At 41.7% G+C, this 26149-nt stretch overlaps 1 protein-coding gene across 3 annotated transcripts; it reads left to right on the top strand.

Moving 5' to 3' along the window:
• Positions 1–1600: 1600 nt before the first annotated feature.
• On the top strand, positions 1601–18983 carry LOC147430950 (serine/threonine-protein phosphatase PP1-like). Of its 3 annotated transcripts, none has more exons than XM_086493482.1 (5): positions 1601–2159; positions 2888–3447; positions 3520–3741; positions 14807–14872; positions 18629–18983. In XM_086493482.1, the coding sequence occupies exons 1-4, from the start codon at positions 1982–1984 to the stop codon at positions 14810–14812; spliced, it is 966 nt and encodes a 321-aa protein (XP_086349608.1). In that variant the 5' UTR covers positions 1601–1981; the 3' UTR covers positions 14813–14872; positions 18629–18983. The 3 variants fall into 3 exon arrangements, with proteins under 3 accessions (XP_086349608.1, XP_086349607.1, XP_086349606.1); XM_086493481.1 differs by lacking the exon at positions 14807–14872 and having other exon boundaries at positions 1602–1795; positions 1976–2159; XM_086493480.1 differs by lacking the exon at positions 14807–14872 and having other exon boundaries at positions 1603–2159.
• The last annotated feature ends 7166 nt before the right edge of the window (positions 18984–26149 follow it).

Below are 26149 nucleotides of genomic sequence, written 5' to 3'. Positions count from 1 at the left end.
GAGCTTGTGAAACTCGATAAGGAGGTTTGTTAGGCGGTGAGCTTCCTGATAGGAGTTCAATTCGATGGTCATCATCCCCTCGTTTTGGAGGTAAGTCCATAGGGATATCATCAATGAACGCATCTTGGAATCCTTTTAGAAAGTTAGACAAGTCTAACTCTTGTTGATTCCTACTATTCACCTTTGATGAAACATTAGGACCTTTTAGGGATTCTTTGACAAAAATCATGTACCCCCCATGCATAGGAAGCTTCTCAAGAAACTTTCTCATTAAATGTGACAAGTACCTTAGTCATCAAGCATGACAAGCACCTTAGGTGGAGTTCCCACCTCAAGCACAACCCTAGCTTGCCTAAGTTTAGGTCGGGTTCCCACCTCATGCACAACCCTAGCTTGCATAAGTTTAGGTCAGGTTCCCACCTCAAGCACATCCCTAGTTTGCTTAAGGTTCCCACCTCAAACACAACCCTAGCTTGTTTAAAGTCCAAAGGACTTTTAACACTAACCATTGGAGGTCTTTAATGAAGCTAACCCTAAGGTCTTTTAAACTTCATTAGTTAACCTTGCTCTTTGATAGACCATCTCTCATTTGGGCCCCTTTACCATTGGCCCCGTGTTGAGATAGATCCGTAAGTACATGTCTATATTCTAACCCTTGTTCCCGTTTATTATCCCATATTAAATGATCAGTTTAATATGAGAAAATCATTTGGGTTGGTTAGATATTAGATATTTAATGACAATTGGTATCTCATATTGGGGACTAGCACATGCATATCTCCACCCAACCATGCCTAATATAGGCCGTTGGCCCGCTAAATTACGCCCCTTTGTACCGCATGTGTGTCCTGGCCCTTCGCCTGGCCTGTCTTACTCTAGGCCTGACAATGTCGGTCCACACCTTGCCCTTGGCCTCACATGAACGAAGGTTAGTGCAAATTGTCAAAATTGCACAACTAAGTGTGTATGCGTGGAACAATAACGAGATGTATGGCCTCTTTGGAAGGTGCTAGCTGGGTTTGGGGGGTGAGGGGGGAGGGGGATTCGGTCATTGTCAATAAAAGAGCTAAGGCGTTAGGGGAGGGTGGAGAATTAGAGAAAGAGAAGGTGGGGCGCGAGCGTTTAGGTTTAGAGACAAGCTGAGTGTGGCTACACACACACACACACACAAAGAGAGAGAGAGAGAGAGAGAGAGAGAGAGAGAGAGAGAGAGAGAGGTAGGGTGTTAGAGTGGAAAAGAGGAAGAATGGTTGTTAAGAGAAGGGAGGAGGGCGGGGGGTGCGATTTACATTCTGAAAGGCCCGATGCTTCAACCATCATATTTTTATTCAGAAAATTTGTGCTCTCCTTGTTGGGAGAGCGGTATCGCTTCTCATACCAACCCATATGAAAGTAGTGTCATGCAAGAATCACGAGTAGCGCACTTGTTTTCACGATGGTGGTATTTGCGGCTACATACCCACGTAGTACTCTCTCCCTATTCTCTCGACCTCTCTCGCTTGGGGTCCAGACATGGTAGTCTAATGTTGCCCATGCTCATGCATACTGCTTGAGACTTAGGTTAAGTCATCGATCATAATTAAGGTGTTAAAGTGCTAAGTAAATGCGCGGGGGAATGGTGACGTATGAAGCGAATGCCGTCGAGAGGCGGCCGTTGAAATCGACACAAGCAACCACAGATGGGTGGTTTGCCCCGTCCCGCGCCCCTCCTTCTGTCTGCTTTTGTATGCAGATGAAGGGGCTTTAACCTCGTTTTTCTCCCCTGCCTTCTATTCTTCCTACCGGGACGGAGAAGGTGAGATTCTCATCTATTTTCATCGCATTTGAATTTTGGGGCGGTGGGCGTGTTTACCAGAGCAAGGATCAGGACATCGTGCTCCTCTGTGGGCTCCCCTTTCTCGATCACATTGGATTTGGGCTCTGAAAGCACACAGCAGCTTCTCTGTGGACTCTCCTTTAGTTTGCTCATTTCCAGGGTTTGATGGACCCAGCTGCCTTGGATGACATCATTCATCGTCTTTTGGAAGTGCGAGACTCTCGACCTGGCAAGCAGGTGCAGCTCTCAGAGGCTGAGATCCGTCAGCTTTGTCAGACGGCAAGGGCCATTTTCATGCAACAGCCTAACCTCTTGGAACTCGAGGCGCCCATCAAGATCTGCGGTATGCAGTTGGTTTTTAGTTTTTTCCTGTCTGTTAATTTTTTTGTTATCCATGTACCAAATATTGTTATGACTGGTTACACTGCTGTGAAACTTGCTCTGCTGATAGTACTGGTTATTTTTGTATCTGTGTTGTTTCTGCAACTTGCCACAGCAGAACACAATTCATTAGTTAGTTGAAATCATCATTTATTGGTAGCTAATGTTATGAGTACTTTATTTGGAACTGCCATTTTCTTTCTCATCACATTAGAATGGAAGACATTAGAATGCAACTAGCATTAAGCAATTGTCACAATGCATTGTGTCAAGCGCTAAGAGGTAAACATTGCTTAGAGGAAAAAGGTCAACCATTCCTCAGCAATTTTTGATTATGAGGTGAGCATTGACAATGCTTTGCTCACTGTCAAATGACAGTACCTTCAACACTTTTATGCGCAAAGAGAGAAAAAAACTTCCGAAAGAAAAATGTCAAACAATGTCCTCTGCATTATGCACCGTGCAGTGAGCATTGCAAAAACATTTCTCACAGATTAATTTACACTTGTTGCCATGGATAGAGTCTTTTTTATATTATATATAGATGTTGTGCTGTTAAACTGCACGATTACACCTGTCTGTGGGAGGTTGTTTCTTTATGTTACATGATATATGATTATCATTAGTGAGTGAGCGCTGTTGAGCTTCAATTTTGACATTTGTAGTATGTTTCTCTCTTTCTTGTCTCAGGTGACATTCATGGCCAATATACAGATCTCTTGAGGCTTTTTGAATATGGTGGTTTTCCTCCGTTGGCTAATTATCTTTTTTTGGGTGATTATGTGGACCGGGGCAAGCAAAGTTTGGAGACCATATGTCTCCTTTTGGCATATAAGATCAAGCACCCAGAAAATTTTTTCTTGCTAAGAGGAAATCATGAATGTGCTTCTATCAATCGCATATATGGGTTTTATGATGAGTGCAAGCGCAGGTTCAATGTCAGGTTGTGGAAGGTCTTCACTGAATGTTTCAATTGTCTTCCTGTGGCTGCTCTGATTGATGAGAAGATTCTTTGTATGCATGGTGGACTTTCACCAGACTTGAACAACCTGGACCAAATCAGAGCACTATCTCGTCCAACTGATGTGCCTGATCAAGGGTTGCTTTGTGATCTCTTGTGGGCAGATCCTGAGAGGGAGATCTCAGGATGGGGTGAGAACGACCGAGGCGTTTCTTTCACTTTTGGAGCAGACAAAGTAAATGAGTTTTTACAGAAGCATGATCTTGACCTTGTCTGCCGAGCTCATCAGGTAAACTCTTACTTCTTTTGTCTTTAACCCTCTCAAAATCGTCAGGAATTCATAAGCACCTGATATTGGCAGGTTGTAGAGGATGGCTATGAGTTTTTTGCTGACAGACAGCTAGTGACAATCTTCTCTGCTCCCAATTACTGCGGAGAATTTGACAATTCAGGAGCTATGATGAGTGTAGATGAAACACTTATGTGCTCTTTTCAGATTTTGAAACCTGCTGAGAAAAAGCCCAAATTCTCATACACATCTGTCAGTTCAGCAAAACCAGGAACGCCACCCAGAGGAGCGAAGGTAAATTTGTGGTTTATGTGTGATTACTGTATGGTTCTTTTAATTGGCAATGTGAATCTGTTTTAGCAGGGGGTAGTCGATTCACCTCATTGTTAAACCAATGTACAAAGGCTTTGCGCTATGGAGCTTTAGATTACAACAGCATGCAATCTGTCATTTTTTCATTTTTAATGCTGGGTAAAGAAAGAGTAGCCATTGGCTAAGGTTTATGTGTGACTACTGTATGGTTCTTTTAATTGGCAATGTGAATCTGTTTTAGCAGGGGGTAGTCGATTAACTTCATTGTTAAACCAGTGTACAAAGGCTTTGCTCTATGGAGCTTTAGATTACAACAGCATGCAATCTGTCATTTTTTCATTTTTAATGCTGGGTGAAGAAAGAGTAGCCATTGGCTAAGGTGGACGTGTTCTTGTAAGGGGATCATTTCAATGCATTGTTAATTGTTTGTTGATGGGGCGGACATCAACCCAACACCCGGTTCCCTACTTTATCCATTGTTTCTAGAAGCCTTTGAGGACAGATTAAGCCGGTTCTTCTCAAAAGAAACCTACTTAAAAGTAAATTTTTCACAATCTGGTCAAATCTATGGCTATGTAGCTAAAGATCATCGGCTTAACTTGCTACTGTGATAGCAATCGTAAATGGGTAGTTAGTGTCTTTGCGTTATCAAACGTAGGGTGTTTTGCTTAACAGGCCATTGTCATAGAATTGTGGAAGAGCTGAAGCTGTTAGTGTCGTTGTGTTGATGCATCATAGGGTCATTGTGTCAAAAGACTTGTTTTAACTTTTGTGCTCATTTCCGAGGTTCTCATTCCAAATTGGAGCTCTTGATATCCTGGATCGTTGGCTTCCCAAAAAATCTTATCCAAAAGGAGTCTCATTCCAGATTCGAGCTCTTGATATTCTGGGTCGTTGGTTTCCTAGAAAAATGTCATCTAATAAGGAGTATTCATTGGTTGGCACATCACAATGCAACACAAATGCTTACATATGCATGTTACAAGACATAGAAACACAAAGTTGCCAATGCACACTCCCCTCGCAAATAACCATCCAGGTCTGAGCCATGAGCTATTCAACGACTCCCTCATCACTTCTCCCGCATAACCTAGAAAGGTCTGGGCTGGGAGATGTAGAGGCCTTTTACAACCAAACGCCCCCCCAGACCGCAGTCTGCGTCGTTTGGAGGTTGAAGCATAAAACCAAACGCTCCCCAAACATCCCGTCTACGTTGTTCAAAGGTTTTTCAGCATACAACGAAACGCTCCCCAAACATCCTGTCTGCGTCGTTACGAGGTTCAGTAAGTATCAAAACAACATTTCTCACTGCTCCATCGGAGAATCACCAATTATTGAGACCAGTATTAAAACCAGAGTCACACAATTCAAATCGACACCAAGACAAGTCCAAAATAGATACCATCCATTTCAAACAAATTTCAAACAGGGTCACCAAACAAGTTCTCAAACAGAATTTAGAAACCTGTTAATTCAAACTGAAAAAGCATTCTCGACATCAGCTGAGCTTGAAAGTCGACAAGGCTTTCGTCACGAAACCTGCACCAAAATTAGGGTTAGATTTCTTCCATAAATTTGTAGCCGACCACATCATCGTCCATAAGCTCTTGAATAGTCGAAACAAGCCACAACATACAATGTTCTTGTGGCGGTGATGGTAGCCTAAGATATAGAAATCACACCGGACCTCCAAGGTGTTGGGTTAAAGGCCTAATGCCGCCCTCTTTGTACATTTAACAATGTATCTAGTCATATTTTCAGCTTTGGCCATGTTCATGGCCTAAGGTCATTTTTAAGACCTTTTAAAAGGTCCAAAGTTAATAAAGGGAACAAGTGAGGCCTCAAGAACCTCACTAGCGAATTCCCCCAAATCGTACGAGCCTCTCTCTCTCTCTGTGTATTTTCGATTTCCATCGCCACCTCTCTCTTCCTCTTTCGCCTATGCTCAGTGTGCACAAACCTGGCTCTGATACCAGTTGTTGAAGCAGGTGGGTACGCAGTCGAGATGTAGTGTTCAATGAGGCTAAATTGCTGAAAAATGCTACATCTTCTGAAATTGACAAGAAATCGGTCAAATTTCAGCCTCTCTTGCCACTTATTGATGTTGAAAAAGAGCCTCAGGATGCATTACCGCAAGCTGAAATTGATAATCAGCCGGTTAACCTTGAGCCAAAAGAGGTAGGACACGATTTAGATGCTCCAAATGAGGATGGACAGCCACCTGTCATGGTTGAAAATGATTTTCAGCAGCATGAGCATGCTGAAAATGAGTTGCCTCCTGAGTGCCTGAGAATGTAGATCATTGGGTACGCAGGTCTACTCGTGTCAGAAGGTTGATACAACGCTTTGAGCCCTCTTTGCATCATGTTATGTTGACAGATGAGGGTGAGCCTCTTACATATAAAGAGGCAAAATCATGTGAGTTAAGCAGTAAGTGGGAGCTTGCGATGCAAGAGGAAATCAAATCTTTGCATGCTAACAATACTTGGGATCTTGTGCCATTGACAGAAGGAAGAAAGGCTCTTCCTAACAAATGGGTTTACAAGGTCAAATGTGTTGATGGAAAGCCCAAGTATAAAGCAAGGTTAGTTGCCAAAGGGTATGCACAGAAAGAGGGGATTGAATTTCAAGAGATCTTTTCTCCTGTTGTAAAGCTTACGACATTGCGTGTCCTTTTTACTCTCGTTGCAGTGCTCGACTTAGAATTGAATCAAATGGATGTAAAAACAGCCTTTCTTCATGGTGACATTGAAGAAGATATCTACATGAAGCAACCTGAGGGTTTTGTAGTTCCTGATAGAAAGGAACTTGTATGCAAACTAAGAAGGGCACTGTATGGTTTGAGGCAGTCATCATGTCAGTGGTACAAAAAGTTTGATACTTTTATGCTGTCTCAAGGCTTTAAACACAGCCATTCAAACCATTGTTTGTATACAAAGAAGGATAATGATGGAAGTCCTATAATCCTTGTGCTATATGTAGATGATATGTTGATTGCTGGGAAGCATAAGTCTACCATTGATGCTCTTAAACGTCAGCTGAATTCAGATTTTGCAATAAAGGATTTAGGTGATGCTGAGCACATCTTGGACATGAAAATCAAGAGGGATAGAAAGTTGAAATTTTTCTTCTTATCTCAAGAAAAGTACATTGCTAAAGTACTTGATAGGTTTAACATGGCTGAAGCTAAGTCACTTGGAGTACCTTTACCTCCACACACAAAACTTAGCAAAGCCGATTGCCAAAGGATGACGTGGCAGTGAATGCTATGAAGGGAATCTCTTATGCATCAGCTTGTGGTTCTCTTATGTATGCTATGGTTGCCACTCGTCCTGACATTGCCCATGCGGTGGGAGTTGTTAGTAGATACATGTCTAATCTCGGCAAAGCACATTGGGAAGTTGTGAAATGCATTCTGAGATACTTGTCAGGTACACAATCTAGGTGTATATGCTATGGCAAAAGTGACCTGAAGCTGGAGGGCTATTGTGATGCAGATATGGCAGGTGACTTGGATACCAAGAAGTCCACTAGTGGCTATGTGTTTGCTATTGTTGGTTGTGTTGGTCTCTTGGTGTTCACGACTACAGAAAATTGTGGCATTGAGTACTACTGAGGCTGAATATATTTCAGCCACGGAGGCTTCTAAAGAAGCCATATGGTTGGGCAGACTTGTCAAAGAGCTTGGTATGCTTGCTAGTACTCCTGTCTTGGAATGTGATAGCTAGAGTGCTGTCTATTTGGCCAAGAATGCCATGTTTCATGCACGGACAAAGCACATTGATGTGCGATACCACTTCATACAACAGGTATTGGAGGATGGTCTAGTCACCTTGACTAAGATTCACACACATGATAACCCTGCAGATGTTCTCACCAAGAGCCTTGCTAAAGCTCAACATTAGCATTGCATACAGATGGTCGGAATTGGATAACTCAAAGGCGCTACTTATGCCTTTAAGTGGGAGGTTGTTGGGTTAAAGGCCTAATGCCGCCCTCTTTGTACATTTAACAATATATAAAGTCATATTTTTAGCTCTGGCCATGTTCACATTTGAACATGGCCTAAGGTCATTTTTAAGACCTTTTAAAAGGTCCAAAGTTAATAAAGGGAACAAGTGAGGCCTCAAGAACCTCACTAGCGAATTCCCCCAAATCGTACGAGCCTCTCTCTCTCTCTTTGTATTTTAGATTTCCATCGCCACCTCTCTCTCCCTCTATCGCCTATGCTCAGTGTGCACAAACCTGCACTCTTTCACCTTTTCTTCCAGTTGGTGAAGCCCACCTGCTTCAACACAAGGTTATCAGCTAGAGAAGAAATGCTTGGTGCGAGATGTTGAAAAATTTCAAGTCATAATCTGCTAGGGTTTCTGTGGCAAGCATTTCAAGATACCCCACTCTGCCAAAAGATGCTCTCTGAAGGAAGATGTCAGAAACCATGTAGCTTCGGACAAAAATTTCCTTGAAAGTTTACCAAGTCTGTAATAGATTACGTTGCATGGTAAACTCCTAATAAAGTTGTCCCAACTTATCGTCAAGTGACGAGGGGCTCAAGGGACGCAAAGAGCTAAAAACTTGCGTAGAAGCCTGCTGACGTGGCAGCTGTACGAACGTCGTCGATTGCGCCGGCTGTTGACATGGCAAAGCGTACGGATTTTTGCATATCGTGCCGTCAATTGCACTAATTGTTGACGTGGCAAAGCGTATGGATTTTTGCATATCGCGTTGACAGTGCTGACGTGGTTGTACGGATTTTTGAAGGCTGTGCCGACTGCTTTTGGCTGGTAGCTTTTGGGATTGAGTTGCTTTTGACTTTTCATGCTTCTGGGGTTTTGCTTTTAGCACCCCTTGTTATGTTTATAAGTGACCCAAGGGGGACTCACTTCTCAGAGCATCTGGATGCAGATTGTGAGAGTAAGCACCAACAAGAGTTGTACTTTGCTCAAATTAATATAAAGAAAAACCAAAAGGGGCGTCGGTCTTTGGGGCCAATGTCTCTTGGCACGGAATTACGTTAGGCCGTGTCGATTCTTGAATTGTGAAGCGTTTTGAAGTGAATCTCTTTTGTGTCGCGACAGAATCTAGACTTGGGGTGATTGCTTTTGGTTGATAGCTTTTGGGATTGAGTTGCTTTTGACTTTTCATGCTTTTGGGGTTCTGCTTTTAGCACCCCTTGTTATGTTTATAAGTGACCCAAGGGGGGGGACGCAGAGTCTGAGAGCAAGCACCAGTAGGAGTTGTACTTTGCTCAAAGATTAATATAAAAGAAATACCAAAAGGGGCGTCTGTCTCTAGGGCCAATCTCTCTTGGCACGAAACTACGTTGGGCAATGTCGACTCTTGAATTGTGAAGTGTTTTGAGGTGAATCTCTTTTGTGTCGCAACAGAATCTAGACTTGGGGTGTCCAAGTTTGTTACAGTGCTATCAGAGCACGATCGTTTTCTCTTCTACCGGGAAATCGATCCCTCTTCTCATGACACCTATGGATTCCGAAAAGAATCAATTGACCTCTTCTGCAGTCGCTGAGGTGGGAGAAGGCAATACGGAAAATTCAAGCGACAGCAGAAGATGAGTACGGGCCACCTCGGCCCACACAGTATGAACTCTTGGAGATGCAACGTCGACAACGGGTTGACGAGTGAACAAAGCAGATGCTTTAGTTTGCTACGCAGTCGATGGTTGAAGTGGATACTTAGTGGCAGAAAGCCACTGAACCACCAATTAAACCGGCAATCAAGAAGCCTCGTACTCCGAGGATGTTCTCTGAACAAGAACTCCAGGATGTGGTCCACACCCAAATCAGTTAGCTTCTGGACACGAAGAAGCTATCAAAGAAGCAATTGAAGAAGCGCAAGAGGAGGATTGACTACCCGGGTTACTTGGGTTGTCAATCTTCTTTTGCATTTGCTCGAAAACAGAAGAAGTCTGTGCGTTTTGAAGGACTACCCAGTTCTTCTTTCTCTTCTTGCGACAGTTCTTCTAGCTCTTTCTCATCTGACTCGAGTGAGGAGGACAGAAAGGACAAGAAGCGAAGCAAGAAGCAAAGCTTTGGAAAGAACAAGAAAAGGCAAAGAAGATCAGATTCCGACCTGTTTCTGATAGTTCTACAGAGGAGTCATCCTCTGACAGTTCGGACTCGGACGATCACATGGTCTATGCAAAGAAGGAACACTTTTACAGAGCCAACCAATATAATTTCCTCGAAGATAATAGCAAGAAGACAAAGGAATTTAAAGAGGGTGGACAATCAATAAAATTTGAATCCTTTTTTAGATCTCGAGAAGCTCCAAGGGCTTTGGCTTTCATTCAACAATTTGACATAGCCTTTTCCGGAGGGCATTACTCAGAGCACTCCAAGATCAAGAGGGCAACATCATTTTTAAAGGCAAATGCTCGAACATGGTGGTCCACTCTTCTTCTGAGGAAAGAAGCTCCGATCAAGTGGTTGAAGTTCAACCAGCTCTTTATTTCTTCTTGGTTGACCCAAGAGTACAAACGAGATGTGAGAACCGCTTGGAACCATCTTCAGATGACCAAGGGTGACACTTTGGACGCATATTGCAAGAGGTTTTGGAATTCTTTTCTACCGACCTCTTCGTTTAAGAAGGTCACTTTTAAAGAACAGATTTAGCGGTGGTCCACTCTTCTTCCGAGGAAAGAAGCCCCGGTCAAGTGGTTGAAGTTCAACCGGCTCTTTATTTCTTCTTGGTTGACCCAGGAGTACAAACGAGATGTGAGAACCGCTTGGAACCATCTTCAGATGACCAAGGGTGACACTTTGGACCCATATTGCAAGAGGTTTTGGAATTCTTTTCTACTGACCTCTTCGTTTAAGGTCACTTTTAAAGAATAGATTTAGCGGTTTTGCTACGGACTCCCTACAGAGATCGGAGATTACTACCTTGAACAAAAGTCTAAGTCTATTCAACAACTAATGGGACACGCAAAATGGGGATTCTCGATACATTTGGGAAGTTTGACCTACCCCACTAATGAAATTTTGACTCAAAGGGCCACATAGACCTCGACCAATTAAAATAGAAAGAAAAAAAATCTCCAGAAAAAGAAAGTTGCACGACCTCGATTGACTACTGAAGAGAGATAACTATCTCAAAGAGGGGAAGTATTTTGGTTGCGAAGAACGAGGGCATATTTCCGCAAGGTGCCCTAAAAAGACACAACGAGGACAGACTGATGACAAGCCAAAGAGTTCTAGAGCAATGGAGGAACGTAACAGAAAAGGCAAGATGAAAGCAAGGCTGGTATCAGAATGCATGAGAACAGACCTAAGCTAGATGGATGAAAGTACAGAACTTTGCTGTGCATGGGGCAAAGTGAAAGATCAGGAAGCACTTATCTTTTTTGATGGAGGAGCCAAGGCCAATTTCATTTCACTTGAATTAGGTGGCGCGACTCGAGATTACGCCTGATAGGATGGGGCCACTGACGGAGGCAGTTGTAGCGGCGCTTGGACCGGATGTAGCCATTACACCTGTCATTGGCAAACTTTGTTTGCATTGTCAAGGGTATTTTGGGCACGAGGACTTTTACATCATGCCTTTGAAAGGGTGTGACGTCCTTATAGGAATCCCTTGGTACCATAAGAACATCGCCATGGTCCACTATTGGGCTAAGAAAGCGACCTTGACAAATGAAAAGGGCAGGAAAATTGTTTTTGATGTAAAATTGAAGAGAGAGTTCGTCCCTGTTGTATAGGCTTTGGCCATTTCAAAATTAATGAAATCCAGTCTCTTTGTTTACTCGAACTATTTGAAAGAATTAAATGATGAACAACGAACAAACATGTCTTGACTTTGCACTACGACAAGAATTTTTGCACACATATTGATTGTTTCTTAGAAGGCGTGCCAGGTGAGTTACCCTCATGTCGTCCTGAGGGCTATACTATTTGATTTGATTGCTGGAACCACACCATTGAACCGACCACCTTACAGATTAGCCGAGCCGAGAATGAAGAAATCATGAACCAAGTGAAAGACCTTCTTGAAAAGGGTCTCATCCAGCCTAGTACTTCACCCTACTGTTCTCCTGTTTTATTGGTACTAAAGAAAGACGGATCTTTGAGTGCCTTGACTATAAAGCTCTAAATAAAATCACTATCAAGAACAGATTCCCGATTCCCTGGATTGATGATATTCTTGACAGACTTTAGGGATCCTCTTGTTTCAGTAGGATTGATTTGAAAAGCGGATATCATCAGATTAGAATCGCTCCGGGAGATGTCTACAAGACAGCCTTTCTTTTGTGGGCACTTTCTTTGATGATATTATAGTTTTTTCCAAGGATGAGGCAAAGCATCGACACCATATGCTAAAGGTCTTTCAGGCATTGCGTGATCACAGATTGGTTATCAATGCCAAAAAGAGCGAGTTTTTCTTGCCAGCGATACACTTCCTGGGACACCTCGTCTCATCAGCAAGAGTACAGATGGACCATGCCAAAATTGAGACTATCCGTGATTGGCCAGACTTGAAGAATGTTCATGAAGTTAGAAGCTTTTTGGGCTAATGTTCTTACTGCCGACGGTTCATTCGGGAAGTTTGCAGAGGTAGCTTCACCTATGTACTTATTGACTTAGAACGGAGTCCCTTTCTCGTGGGGACCAACAGAGGTGACTGTCTTTTAGACAGCTAAGGAAAAATTGACTACTGGACCAGTGTTGGCTTTGCCAGACTTGCAAAATCCATTCGAAGTTTATTGTGATGCTTGTGGCCGTAGTCTGGGAGCGGTCTTGATGCAAGAGGGCCATGTCTTTGCTTATGAAAGCAGAATCTTTTCAAGGCCATAATTGATAGCACAGATTTATGAGAGAGCTATTGGCAGTGATCCATGCTCTTATTCAGTGGCGACATTATCTACTTGGAGCCGATTTCACGGTCTTTACTAATCGTTAGAGTTTACGCTACTTCTTGTCACAGAAGCAGCTTTCGGAAAAGGAGATGCGGTGGGCTAACATCTTGTCACAATTTCACTTCCAGGTTGTCCATGTTCAGGGACAAAAAAACTTAGTGGCAGATGCATTGTCTCGGAAGCCCCTCGTCTTGGCTATTTCCGCGATCCATCATAGAAGCTTGGAGGATATGGTTGACCGGTACGCCACCAATACGGATTTCTCCGATGTTTATACTCTCGGATACAGAATGGGGAGATAGTGCAAGGATATTCCATACGGGATGGCTACTTGATGAAGAAAACAATGTTGTGTGTTACACAGTCGTTGAGGGAAAAGGTATTGATTGAGTGCTATTGTCCACCTTTTACGGGTCACCGCGGCATTGATACCACCTTGAAAAGTATGGAGGGTTATTTTTTTTGGCTGAGACTCAAGGAGTGGAGGACTTTGTTCGCACTTGTTTAGTATGCCAGAAGGTCAAGTTTGACAGGCATAAGGCACAACTTTACCCATTCTCACCCGCCCCTGGGAAAGTATTTAATAAATTTCATCTTTGATTTCCGAAAGACACAGAGTGGGTATGATGGCATTTGGACTATCATTGACAGATCTAGCAAGCAAGCTCACTTCATTCCAGTGAAGAAAACAGTCAAGCCGGACCATTTAGCGACTGTTCACTGCACAGATATTTCGATTACGTGGCATGTCTGAGACAATATTTTCCGATAGAGATTCCCGATTTACGAGTTTGTTTTTGAGGGCTATTTGGGAGAACATTGGCACGTGGTTGCAGTTCGTCATCATTGCACCCGCAGACAGATGGGCAATTTGAAATCGCAAATTTAGTTGTTCTTGATTTATTGAAGTCTTGCATCTCTGATTAGAAGACTCAAGGGGAATTTTTTTTTTGCCTTTGGTGGAATTTGCCTACAATAACATTGTCTACTCTTTGATGGAGAAGGCGCCATTAAGATAATCAAAGGTGCTCAAAAGGTTTCACCCTTCTCAGCTCTAAAGACAAGATTTTTGAAGTTGACAAGTACACGAGGGGCTACTGTTTTTGCCAAGGTCCTTGAGGCTTTAAAGTTTAGAGAAGTCTCAAGAACGACATAAGAAGGCATCAAATCGACATCGACGAGACTTGAAACTAAAGGAAGACGATTGGGTGCTCTTACGTTTTGAGAAGGCACACTTAAGGAAACGAAAAGGAAAGGAGCGACTTTGCCCAAAGCTTAGCATGAGAGCCCTTTCCATTAAAGAAAAGATAAATGATGTCTCCTTTCGACCCAAGCTGCCCGATACGTGGAAGATTCACACTGCATTCCATGTGAGTCTCTTGAAACTTTTTAAAGATGAGATGCCACTTGATGGGGAGCTTCATGAGCAACCCGATGTGGAAGAGAGCGAGGAGATACTCATTCTTGAAGAGATTTTGAAACACAAGGAAGGAAAGATGAAATGTATTCTTCGGTTCTTGGTTAAATTCAAGAACTATCCAGCATTAGATGCGAAGTGGATGGAGGACCTAGCAGATACTCCTCAGATTTTGGAACTTTACCTTGAAGCATTCAATCCAGCTTTGTCTGCTTCGATAGATCCCATAGATCGGCAAGGTTAAATCTGGTGCATATGGATTGTAGAAGAGGGGAGTCACTCCGCTCCTTTGTCACAGATTACCTCGATTGAATAGATTCACTCATGCCCCTTTGGGTTTCAGGGATACTGTTGGGTTGATAGTATTCTGTTGTATGAATTTATGAAACGGAATCCCCGAAAATGAATATGATTGACTAATTTGACTTGTTTGAGTGTAGGAACTGAAAGACGAAATGATTGCAACATTTTGGTCTCATAAATCTCTATAGACATGATCGCAATATGGATGAGTTAATCCAGCATCAGTGAGGTCCGGGATGGATTTAGATGTGGTTACTATATACGTTACTTGTACTCATGGTCTAAGATTTGGAATGAATTTTTTTGTGATTGATTTGTCATGTGATGTCTTGTGATGTCATGTTCACTGATGTGATTGTCGTCTTTGTACAAGTGCTAGATGTGTCGTGTCTAGTGCGTCGGTACTTAGAGTGAGTGTCTGCTGAAATGGTTTATGGCCTCTGTCTGTTTTGCAGGCGTAATCGAGGGCGATTACAATTCTTTCAAGAGGGGGGTGTGTCACAAACTGCTTACGTAGCAAGGTAAACTCCTAATAAAGTTGTCCCAACTTATGGCCAAGTGACGAGGGGTCCAAGGGACGCAAAGAGATGAAAAACTTGTGTAGAAGCCTGTTGACGTGGCAACTATACGGCCGTCGCAGATTGTGCTGACTGTTGAGGTGGCAAAGCGTATAGATTTTTGCATATCGCGTCGACAGCGCTGACGTGGTTGTACGAATTTCCGCATACTGCGCTGACTGCTTTTGGTGGCAACTTTTGGGATTGAGTTGACTTTTCATGCTTTTGGGGTTATGCTTTTAGCACCCCTTGTTATGTTTATAAGTGACCCAAGGGGGACTCACTTCTCAGAGCATCTGGATGCAGAGTCTGAGGACTGTTTTCTTATTTTTCATAGTAATTTCTATTTAATGAAATTAGGTTATTGAAATATGTGCACTTGAATTGTAAAGGCTAGGAATTGTAGATCTATGGGAATTGATAAAAGCCATGAGGAACGGACAACTTTGATGTGTCATATGATGGGTGACATTAAACATCACAAAGGAGTTGTACCGTTAGTTCGGTGGGAGAGACCGAGAAGTGGATATTCGTGATGCGTCACATGATGGGTGACTGGAGTATGAGAAAGAGAATATTCTATTGGTTTGGCAGGAAATTCGAGCTGGAAAAAGGAATACGTGTAAAGACGCAAGCACAAGAATAAAGATGGGTTTTGAGAAGCTTTTTAGCGGAATATTTTTAAGTGCTTTTCGAGAAAAGCAGATGCGTTCTGCGAGGAATTTGTGTTTGCATTGCATTCGTGCCTGAGAATTGCATCCAGGGACGCCTGGGAAGTGTTGTGTGGCATCAATTTTCAGCTCATTGAGTTTTATTGAGTTTTTAGACAAGTTTACATATTTTTAAAAGATGATCGGTGGCCCATTGAATAAGTGGATAGCCAGTTATAAAAAAAATTAAGGGTCTAAAACAAGCGCTACTTCTTGGGCTACAATTTTACGTGTGCTCTCTCTCTCTCTCTCTCTCTCTCTCTCTCTCTCTCTCTCTCTCTCTCCCCCAAATTTGCCGTTAGCCCTCCCTCTTCTCTAGTGCTTCTCTGCTTATATTGTTGCCGGCACCGCACTTGCTATTCTTGCCGGCCCCATGTGTCTATAAAACCAACCAGCGTTTTCTCTCTCTCTCTCTCTCTCTCTCTCTCTCTCTCTCCCCCAGTTTGACCAGCACTAGCTATTGGAGGCTTTGTTGTCCAGAATTTGCAGGTGATCGTGTGAAGCCAATGTGGAAAGGTCCTCTTTTCGCACTTAAGCGACAGGTACCGATTGTGAATACGCTCTACGAGTTGTTTGATATGCCAGAAGGTCAAATTCGATTGGCAGAAGGCACCATGTATTTTGCATGCTTTACTTATACTTAGCTGACCTTGGGAAAGTATAGCAATGGGTTTCATTTTTAATCTTTCCAAGACTTAGAGTGGGCATGATGACATTGGGACGATAGATTTAGCAAGTAGACTCACTTTATTCTAGTCAAGAAGTCGGTTAAGCCAGGTCATCTGGCTAAACTGTGTTGTCTTGTATATATTTCGACTTCATGATATGTCTCAGTCTGTAGATTCAGATAGAGATCCCCGTTTTACTAGTTTGTTTTGGAGGGCAATCTGGGAGAATATTGACACTGGGTTACAATTCTCGTCCTCTTTTTATACCCGCATATTGATGAGCAATCGAAGATTGTGAAATTTAGTACTTATTGAAGTCTTTTATCTCTGATCAGGAAGCTCAGTGGGAGAAGTTTTTGCCGTCGATGGAGAACGGAAGATGCCATTTGAGATCATTGAGGGTGCTAAGCAGGTTCCATGTATTCTAAGCACCAAGGATAAGGTTTTGGAAGATCAATATGTTTAGGATTTGGAGACTGCTTTGCAAAGGTGTGCAAGGCTCTTGAGAAGTCTCAAGCAAGGCATAAGACGGTAGTGGACAAGCATTGATGTGACTTGCAGTTGAAGGAAGATGATTGGGTGCTTGTACGGTTTGAGAAGGCATGCCTAGGGAAACGAAGGGTAAGGAGCGACTTTTTTCAAAGTTGAGTATGAATTACTATTTACCTTTCTAGATTCAGAAAAAGGTAAATGATGTATCCTTCAGACTGAAGATACCATATACTTGGAAGATTCACAATGCATTTCATGTGAGTTTGTTGAAACCTTTCAACGGGGAGGTGCCAGTGGATAGGGAGTCTGAGGAACAACCTTAGGTGGAAGAGACAAAGGAGATTCTCATTCCAGAACAGATACTCGCTCACAAGGAAAGGAAAGTGAAAGGTAAGCTGATATGCTTGTATTTAATCAAGTTCAAGAACTATCCGGCACTGGATGCGAAATGGACGGAGGAGGACCTAGCAGATACTCCTCGGATTTTAGAGCTTTACCTTGAGGCTTTTGGTTTGGCTTCGACTTACGGATGATCAACGGTTTGAATCTGGTGCAGTACGGACTGCACAAGAGGGGAGTTTTCCGCTTCTTTGTCACCGATTACCCAGATGGATTAATGTCACCGATTTCTTTTCAGATTTCAGGGGTACTGATGGGCTGACAATATTTTGCTGTATGATTTTAAGAAAAAACTTTGAAATGGGAATTTCTTAAATGAATTTGATGTATGTGCTCTCTCATGTGTTTGATGTTTGAGTGCATGATCGAAAGACGAAATGATTGCAACATTTTGGTCTTGTTCACCTTAGTGGTGATGTGGATATGATAGTAACAAGATTTAGTCAATCCCGACATCTGCTAGAGATTGGTGAGATCTGGATGTGATTGCTAAATATGTTACAATGATCATGATTCTCATCAACGATCTCGACGGGGATTGTGACGTGAATGCCATGTGAATGTTTTGTGACTTTTGTCTTCGTGCAAGTCCTGTATTTGTGTTGTCTAGTGCGTCAGTACTTTGAGTCAGTGTCTACTGAATTGGTTACTGACTTATGTTGGTTTTGTAAGCATAATCGAGGGTGATTACATTTCTTTCAAGAGGGGTTGTGTCACAAAGTGATGACGTGGCATGACCTAAAGGATGGACTCCGGGCCCCACTGAAAGATACAAAAGATGTGGTATCAAGTCAATTTGCAGAACCAAGCTGAGAAGCCAAAAATGGAAGGACTTTCACTTTATAAGTTGTACCAACTCCTAGGTCTTGTCCGATGGGGCCCAAAAAGGACTAAAGGCTAAAAAAGGAGCGTAAAGAGGACCGATGATGTGGCATACGTACGGACCCACGATTTACGCTACTGACGTGGCTGGTCGTACGGATTTCTGCGATTTACGTTTTTGATGTGGCACATGTACGGATTTCTGTGATTTATGCTGGCTAGTGGAGAGTTCGCTTTTGGGACCCAGACGCTTTTAGACTCGAAGCTTTTCATGTACACTTCTTTTAGAAGGCCCATGGCCTATAAATGAAGTGCCACATGGTGTGTAGACTTGATTACTATCCAGATTGCTACATTTCACCACCTGGTTAGAGCATGTTTATACCCAAATGTTTCCTGTGGTTTATTATGGGATTTTTCCGCATGATCTCATTGTACATCTTCTAGGGTTTTTCTTGTATATGGACCGATGGTGGGTGTATATGTAATGCAAAGGGTCAAGGCCCCACTTTTATTGATTTTGTGTGTGGGTGTGTGTGTGTGTGTGAGAGAGAGAAAGAGAGAGAGAGAGAGAGAGAGAGAGAAAGAGAGAGAGAGATGTTTTGAAAATTGAGTCTGTCAAAATGTAGGGTGGCAAAGTGTAGTTCTATCCAATGATGCAATAGGGTTGTGGACAAATGTAGCTGGTCTCCAATGGCTTTTCCAAAAGTTCTGGGTTTGGCTCAAGAGACTCACACTTTAAGGAACAGATGGCAGAGTATCATAGCCAGGAGGATGGACCACTCAACCTTCATCTGTTTTTCTATGTGAGTACCTGTGGAGATCATTGTGTTGTCTCCATCAGTAATTGGATTAAAGAGATGCTTTTTTGCTGCTGGCTTTTGTTTTGTTGTATCTCAAACCCTTCTCCTTTCTCATTTTTCTTTGATCTGTAAAATGTATATCCTGTTGCACTTGAAGTGATTATGGAACCCCTTCCAAGTCCTTTCTGTTAGATGATTTGATGGTGGTGAGGGTTTTTTTTAAATTGTGTCTCTAATCCGATTTCCACTGGTAGTCCAAGTGGAAATCCAAGTGGCTTTTATATCACGTCTTAGCGGCACTCGGAAGTTTTCAATAGGAGTATAATCTTGACAACCGTGTTCAGGGATGGGATACATGAATTTATCTCGATTTCTGGTTTTCTAAGGAATTGCATACTCAGTACCTGTTCCTTTGATCCGAGTGGATGCAAAGCACCACAGGAACCTCATGCTGCCTCTTCAAGAGTCAGGGCAAAGAAATCAGCAGAGACCAATTGAACAGGGGTAAGGCTTATACCAGCTGCACTATATGTATTGCTAATGACTTGCTCTTGCTTCCCATTCTGTATTGGCATTCACTAATGCTGCTGAAGCAGCAGGCTGCCATTGGAAACATCTGATTGGTGTAGTGTAAACTTGCTGCTTACTGGTAACTTGATTGGGTGAGGTCATGTCTTTGAACATCTTTGAACTTTTAAGCAGTGGTGGGAGACGGAAGTTTTCTTTTTAATTACCTGTCTGTTTTGGGTTTTGTACGACCCAAGTGCCGTGTCTTGCCCCTCCCCCTCCCCCCCCCCCCCCCCCCCCCCCCCCCCCGCCCGCGGCCACACACACATGCACCCACTCACACACGCATACACCCGTTTGAATAACAGGTCTTGAGTTGAAGACTCCTTAGATCTTGAAGATCTTCTTGGATTGTTTGCTACGAAGCTAAAATTCTTCTTCTGCTTCTGCTGTGTCCATGTGTAACTGTGTACAATTGTATGTTTGCTCGCATATTTATATTATATAGTTGTACACTCACATGTTTTCATGTCTGTGAAGGGTAATGTTGTTGCTCTAGATGTTGAACATACTTGGGCAAACTTCACATGCGTGTGTTATTTGGGTTTGAATATCCAAGGCATGCAAAGCCCTGCCTTCTCGAGGTTTTTTGCTCCGTCCGTGTGAGAGAGAATGGTTGATTTGCCCTGTTGTGGATGTACATGATAATTTCAGTGTCATCAATTTGACTATGATAATGTGCATGCATGTGAAGAGTCTCAAACTCCCAAGACCAAGAGCTTGAGAGTTGGGGAGAGCCCAAGAGGCAAAAACTCTCTCTCTCTCTCTCTCTCTCTCTCTCTCTCTCTCTCTCTCTCTGTGCAGATCTTTCCTTTGCCTTAGATGGCTACAATATGTTTGTTGGATGCAAGATATTTGTATGCAGGGACGAAGGCCTCATATTGCAATTGTTACCATACTTTTCTTTACACAGTACAATTCTTTTTTTGTGAGTGTTCCTGACTTACAATTGCTATGAAGGGAATTTTCTGTGTACCCTCGCATTGACAGTAAGATACTATGGTCGACCTCCTCATCATTATATCATTTTATGCTTCGAACAAAGACATTGCATACAAAAATCAAGCAGTTAGAGTCCTCATTAAGCCAAATGGTAACTATTATGAATACCTCTAGCCGGTGCCAAGATATAGGTATCAATCTCACGAAACTATTCTAGTCTTCACAGATCGCCTATAGAAAGCGCAAGAACAAATCTTAAGGCTGATTAGGATGTGATACTACAGTTCTACCATGCATTCAAGCCTCCATAAAAACCTTGAAAAAATGTCACATTATTTGTCGAAGGATTTGGCAATTTTTATACAACACTAAAATTTGACAAGCCTTATTCAAGGCAAGCTTGAAACCTAAACCGCATTTTGCAATTGTATTATGTTAAAACCACATTAAAGGCCTGTTTTTTTTGGCTCCGCTCATTCCTCATGTTTGAGGTCAATTCGTGCCCAAGCATGGAGTTACTAAATGCATCGAGAGAGAACAAGTTGGGTGAAAGAAACCTACCAATGTGTCGTGTAAAATGGAAAAGAAGAGGAAATACTAAAGGCATCTTCTTGTACTCCCACTCCATTGATACCTTACCCTATTTTATTCCGAATTTCTATATAAGGGAAGTTTTCAAACAAGCCCTTTAATGACAAAACTCAATAAAATTTTGACCTCGGCAGGTGGCATCAAAACAAAGGGAAGGTGGCATCAGAACCTAGCATTGAAATTTTGATTAAGACATGGTATCTATATATCATCATCTAACAAGGAGGTTAGATTTTGATGGAAATATATGCCAAATATGCAAATGACATGTTGGTATAGTCTGCAAAGAAATTTTTAATCTATCAAGTGACTTCTCTCTCTCTAAATATCTCGATAATACACCTGTTGACAAATTTGAGCCTCAAGTATTAGTGGACTTGATGCTCGCCAAATCTTGCACGAATTTGAGAACTCAAATGAAGGGTTCTGGATGACAATACAAAGAGGAGGTGACCTATTCTGATACTAATTGTTGGGATTAGGGTTGCAAGGATGTACACATAGCTTGGAGAAGATGAAGTAGCTCGAGGCACACAAGAGAGTGCGCAAGTAGAAAGATAAATTAGCCCTAGAGTAATAGGTGCGTATACAATGCAAAGGGGAAAAACGTCCTAGTGAGAAAAAAAGTGCCATGGCAGTCCTAAGTGTCACATCACTACAACATATACGATAACAAATGTCAAATACACTTCTAATGCCCAAAGATCATTACCAGAACCTATTCAAACATGATGCATTTGAGAAAAAAAAAACTTTTGACAAATATCCCCTGTTAATTCATCTATCCTATACTTAGATATTATTGTCTTAAGCCTTTATAGCATTCTCACTTTGATTTGACTATATCTCCTGGAGTGCTACCCACTTTAGGCTTAACAAAAAAAACGCCCTAAGACATTCACCTCCCGTGGGCTTGACGTCTTCCCTTTAATTTCTTGGAATAAATGGATTGGTAAGTTTTTTTTAAAAATATGCTTTCTTTTTACTGTTTAATACTAAAACCCTTGAGAAGGTATTGTTTATTTGGTGGGAGCTCACCCAAAGTCATTTTGGTAAAGGGGTAATTACCCCATCACCTACTTTTTGATCCTTGTACGCGGCCTTTATTTTCCCTTCTCTCGAGTGTAAAGGTCTTCTTGCACATTTCTCTAGATGTACCCTTGCCTGCTTACTGCGCGTAATCGCATGGCCTTTGGTTCTCCCTTTCTCTCTCCTCCTGTGCGATCGCGAAGGACTCCTACTGTACTAACCTTGTAGCTCCGTTAAGCTTGGATTGTGGGCCGATTCTATAAGTGGAATTTGAGGGACTCACTGCAACTACATGTATTAGCTTAGCAATATAATCAAGATCTAGCTCAATTCTCTTCTTTTGATGAACTTGCCAATTTTCTCAAAAATTTATGCGAGCTTAGTCTGGCTTTCATTAGGACTCCAACTACCTCTATTGTCCCACAACCTGGTGACCTTATCTATAGAGAGTGCTACTGTGGAAGCTGTTAAATAATTCCAAAGTAATTTATGTACTCTCAGTGACTCCACTCTCCTAGAAATGGTGCTAAAAGTCTAAAGTTTTCCTTTCTCTATCGGTTTGACAAATCAAAGTAGAATCTTTAGGAGTAGATCATCAGCTTTGGATTCTCCCTAACAAAGCTTTTCCAGCACCCATACTCAGTGAAACCCGGGTATAGCTAACCTGCCAACATATTGTTGAAGATTGCTGTCTCAAGGTTCTACGGAGTGAAACTTGGGTATACCTTGCTAACTTGCGAGCATCTACTAATGAAGATTGCCGTCTTAAGATTCTTAAAGATAGCTAGTTTTTGGACAAAGGGGAGCTTATAAAGGCCCCTTTCAACATCAATTTTACTGATCAAGCAAAATGTGCCTCTAATGCTAGCCTCTATATCCGCACAAAAGAGAATATGGACTTTTCCAAGAGCAATCCCGACCTCTATGCTGAATCAATGTGGAATGTCTATCGACCCTACTTAAAATGTGCTTGCAAATTCCTCGACCCAAAGGCAGCTTGTGATTCTAGCATTATGTGGTTTGACCATGCTATCTGGTACATTCTTAATCATTTGGAACAACTCTTACCTGAGAAACGTGGACTTCCACTTGTCTCTAATTTGGCCTTGTCTTGGAGGGCACGCTAGATCCCTCGTTATTGCCAAGATTGCTTTCGATGCCTTTAGAAGCTTGATGCTCGACATCATCAAGGAACTTGAATCTGATGAACTTGGCACCTATCTCACCACTTATGCCAACTACAAAGGGGTCAAAATAGCCAAAGGAATATTTAAATCGTGTATTGAAGATGATAATTCTTCATCTCTTAAAAGACCAAATTCACTAACTACTCCCAACAACTCTTTTACATCTTTTCTAACTCTCGGCACTTGTACTAGCGTTCATAGAGGGAAATCTTGTAGTTTTACTAGAGGGAAAGGAAGGAGTGCCCCTATTCGACACCTCCTTGACATGTAGCACATTTTGGTGTGCATGTTATTTCTGGACCTTGTGGAAGAAACACAATTTCTAGCAAAACCCTTGCGATGGATCGGATTTATGTACATTGTCTTTACTACATTGAACTCCTTGAGTGGTTTCCTCCAAAGTCTATCTTTGTGAATGTTTTGATATATTTTTGGTAATCATAACATGCTGAAAAATGTCATGATAGGTTGGATTTATTGTCAGCCTATTAAGAATCTTATTTACAACACAAACTTTTTACGTGGCAATACTATTTCGGAATGTTAGTGGTAAGGGTTTGAATCATATTTCTATGTTTCCTAAAAATCCTTATCTTGCCCTTATAGCTTTACTTAACTATCTGACTGATTGAGCTAATACTCTCCGATTGGAGATGACATTCCTACCGGACTTAACCAATTTGGTTAAATTAGCATGAATTTTTGAGACTCACACAAATGGTTCATGGTTGGTCTTGATAAGGCTGCTATAGTCCTGCTTTTATTTGCAAAATCTTGCACGGAAAACTGCTCACTTGTGTCTTGCTGGGGATGAGTTTACTTTACCCAACTTATCTCCTAAAAAGGCCACCACTTTCATTACAGATCATTTTAGTAATATTGGCTACTCACTAGATGAAAACAAACTACCTGTGTTATTCCCGACTTAAAAATACCACAACCACAAATTCAGATGGATTTCACATGCCTCTAACGGTATTTTCACAAATATTACTAAAGACATTACTACGTGTCTTGATCTCCTGCTAGCCGAATTTGAATTGGTTTGTGCCAAAAAACAAAAAATGTACTTAGACTTCCTAAAATCCATTACAATCCATATTGACTCATTAAAAACTTTACAGAAGTAACACTTAACCTCCCTGAATTTTTTTTAATCTGTTCTCTGTCAATATCACTCAATTTTTGAAGACATTCCCATTAATGAGCTAGGACTCAAAAACATTTTGAGAAAAATGATCAAGATAGCATTTAACAGTGTTGTCTTTTTGCGAGCTTCTGATTTTGAGCTTTGTAATTAAACTAATATTTGCAAGCTTTTTTACATGTAATTTGTGTCCTTTTCTAACAGCACAATACAAGTTATTTGAGGTTGTTAGATTGTGCATGTTGTTTTTGAACTTGTTATATTTCTATTTCCTGTTTATCAGCCTCCACCAAATCACCTCCGAGTTGCAACAACCATACAAAAACACTGTTTTTTGCGAGACAAGGGCCAGATTTTGGGAGTCCTATTGTTTTGGCTACTAAAGCTATTGGAAAAGGCTTCTAAATGGTTCTCGACTCTCATCATTCTAGTTTCTCTGGCTTCAGTTGCTCTTGATCTTGAGTGATCTAAGCAACCAAAACCCTCTGCTCTTGCTAGTCATCCACTTATTTGGCTTTACCATTGGCTTTCCACACATACCTTTCCTTCTCCCACTTTTGAATTTCTTCACTTTGCTTGGGTTGAATGGCTAGATCCTATAGTATTTCCTAGATGATGATAGTAGAGCTCCCATTGATCACATGCTTTGGTACCGGTTTGGCCCTCTTTACCTTGGTTACCAGCCTTCCCTCAACGTTGCCAATTTTTGGACACTGCACTGAAAAGTGTTCGTATTTCCCACAAGTATCACAACTGTACTCTCTCTTGGTAGAATCTCTTCTTTCTCTACCTCTCTCAGCAAAATTCTAATATCCTCCCCTTCTTGTCATTCCCTTAGTGGCGTTCCATTGTCTTGCTTCGCCACCACTCCTCTACCTTAACAAGGCTTGGATTTTTCAAATCAAACATGCATACATATTTTTCTTGTTTTAAATGATGTATTCTTTACAATTATTCCAAACATGAAATAATGTTGAGATTTTTGCATGGATGGTGCATATTAGCTTCTTTGAAGATGATAAGGTTTATAAGTAGGCATCAAATAACTCTCATATGAAAGCTTCCTTGATGAATGCTATTATTTGAACTTTGCTTTGGTCATCAAAGAAAGCAAGGAGGATATTATTTACTAAAGACAAGGTTGATAGGTAGGCATCAAAACCATCCCATCCTTCAATATTTTTAGCATGTCCCTAGTAGGTGGCCCCTATCCAAAGCTTTGACGTCCGTTCTCTTTCTTGTACTTGAAGGTCATACTCTAGTATGGTTTTGGTTATGGTGAGTTATTGAAGCAATCTGGGAAAATTTGGGCGGACCCTTTCCAAATAAAATGGAGCCGCAAAAAATAATGGGATGGTGGTTCTCCCTATGATCCATATATTTTTTATATGAGGCGAGCCTTGGAGCCTTCAAGGGCTTGAATCCACCACCAAAATCTAGGTCTTACCTCAATCCCCAAACATTTTGAAAAGAAGTAAGGACAAAGTAGGCACTCTTACAACTGCCTTGGTATATGGGTATCTTTCAGGGGTAAATTAGGATGTGCTATGTCAAGCTCTCTTGTGCCAAGATCCTTCTTGAAGAACTTTGTTGCACTTTCCTTGCTTTTCTCTCTTCAAAAAATCATAATTATGACCAATATTCATGCTTAAAACCCTCCTATAATACTTTGCAACCATGTGGATTGACAATTTACACATGTCACACTTTGCTTCCATTTATACCTACACCACCATTCGTGATGACCTTAATTCCAAACGGTCTTACACCTTATGTTGTCTAGTTCCTCTTTTCCTTAATTGCAAACGATAGTGTATTCCTAATGGCTTGAAAAAAATTAAAAGGTATCCCTAATTCAAAGATTCGCTCAACAAGAACAAAAAT

This window comes from Adiantum capillus-veneris, chromosome 21, assembly GCF_014529385.1.
Source record: "Adiantum capillus-veneris isolate H3 chromosome 21, ASM1452938v2, whole genome shotgun sequence".
Lineage (NCBI taxonomy): Eukaryota > Viridiplantae > Streptophyta > Polypodiopsida > Polypodiales > Pteridaceae > Adiantum > Adiantum capillus-veneris.
The sequence above is the reverse complement of the archived record's forward strand: the minus strand, read 5'-3'. Positions and strand labels throughout refer to the sequence as shown.

Bases quoted from the DNA above. Each gene is read 5' to 3' on its own strand.
- LOC147430950 (XM_086493481.1), top strand. From the start codon at position 1,982: ATGGACCCAGCTGCCTTGGATGACATCATTCATCGTCTTTTGGAAGTG. The intron at 2,160-2,887 runs GTATGCAGTTGG...TTCTTGTCTCAG, and splicing joins GGCGCCCATCAAGATCTGCG to GTGACATTCATGGCCAATAT. The intron at 3,448-3,519 runs GTAAACTCTTAC...TGATATTGGCAG, and splicing joins TTGTCTGCCGAGCTCATCAG to GTTGTAGAGGATGGCTATGA.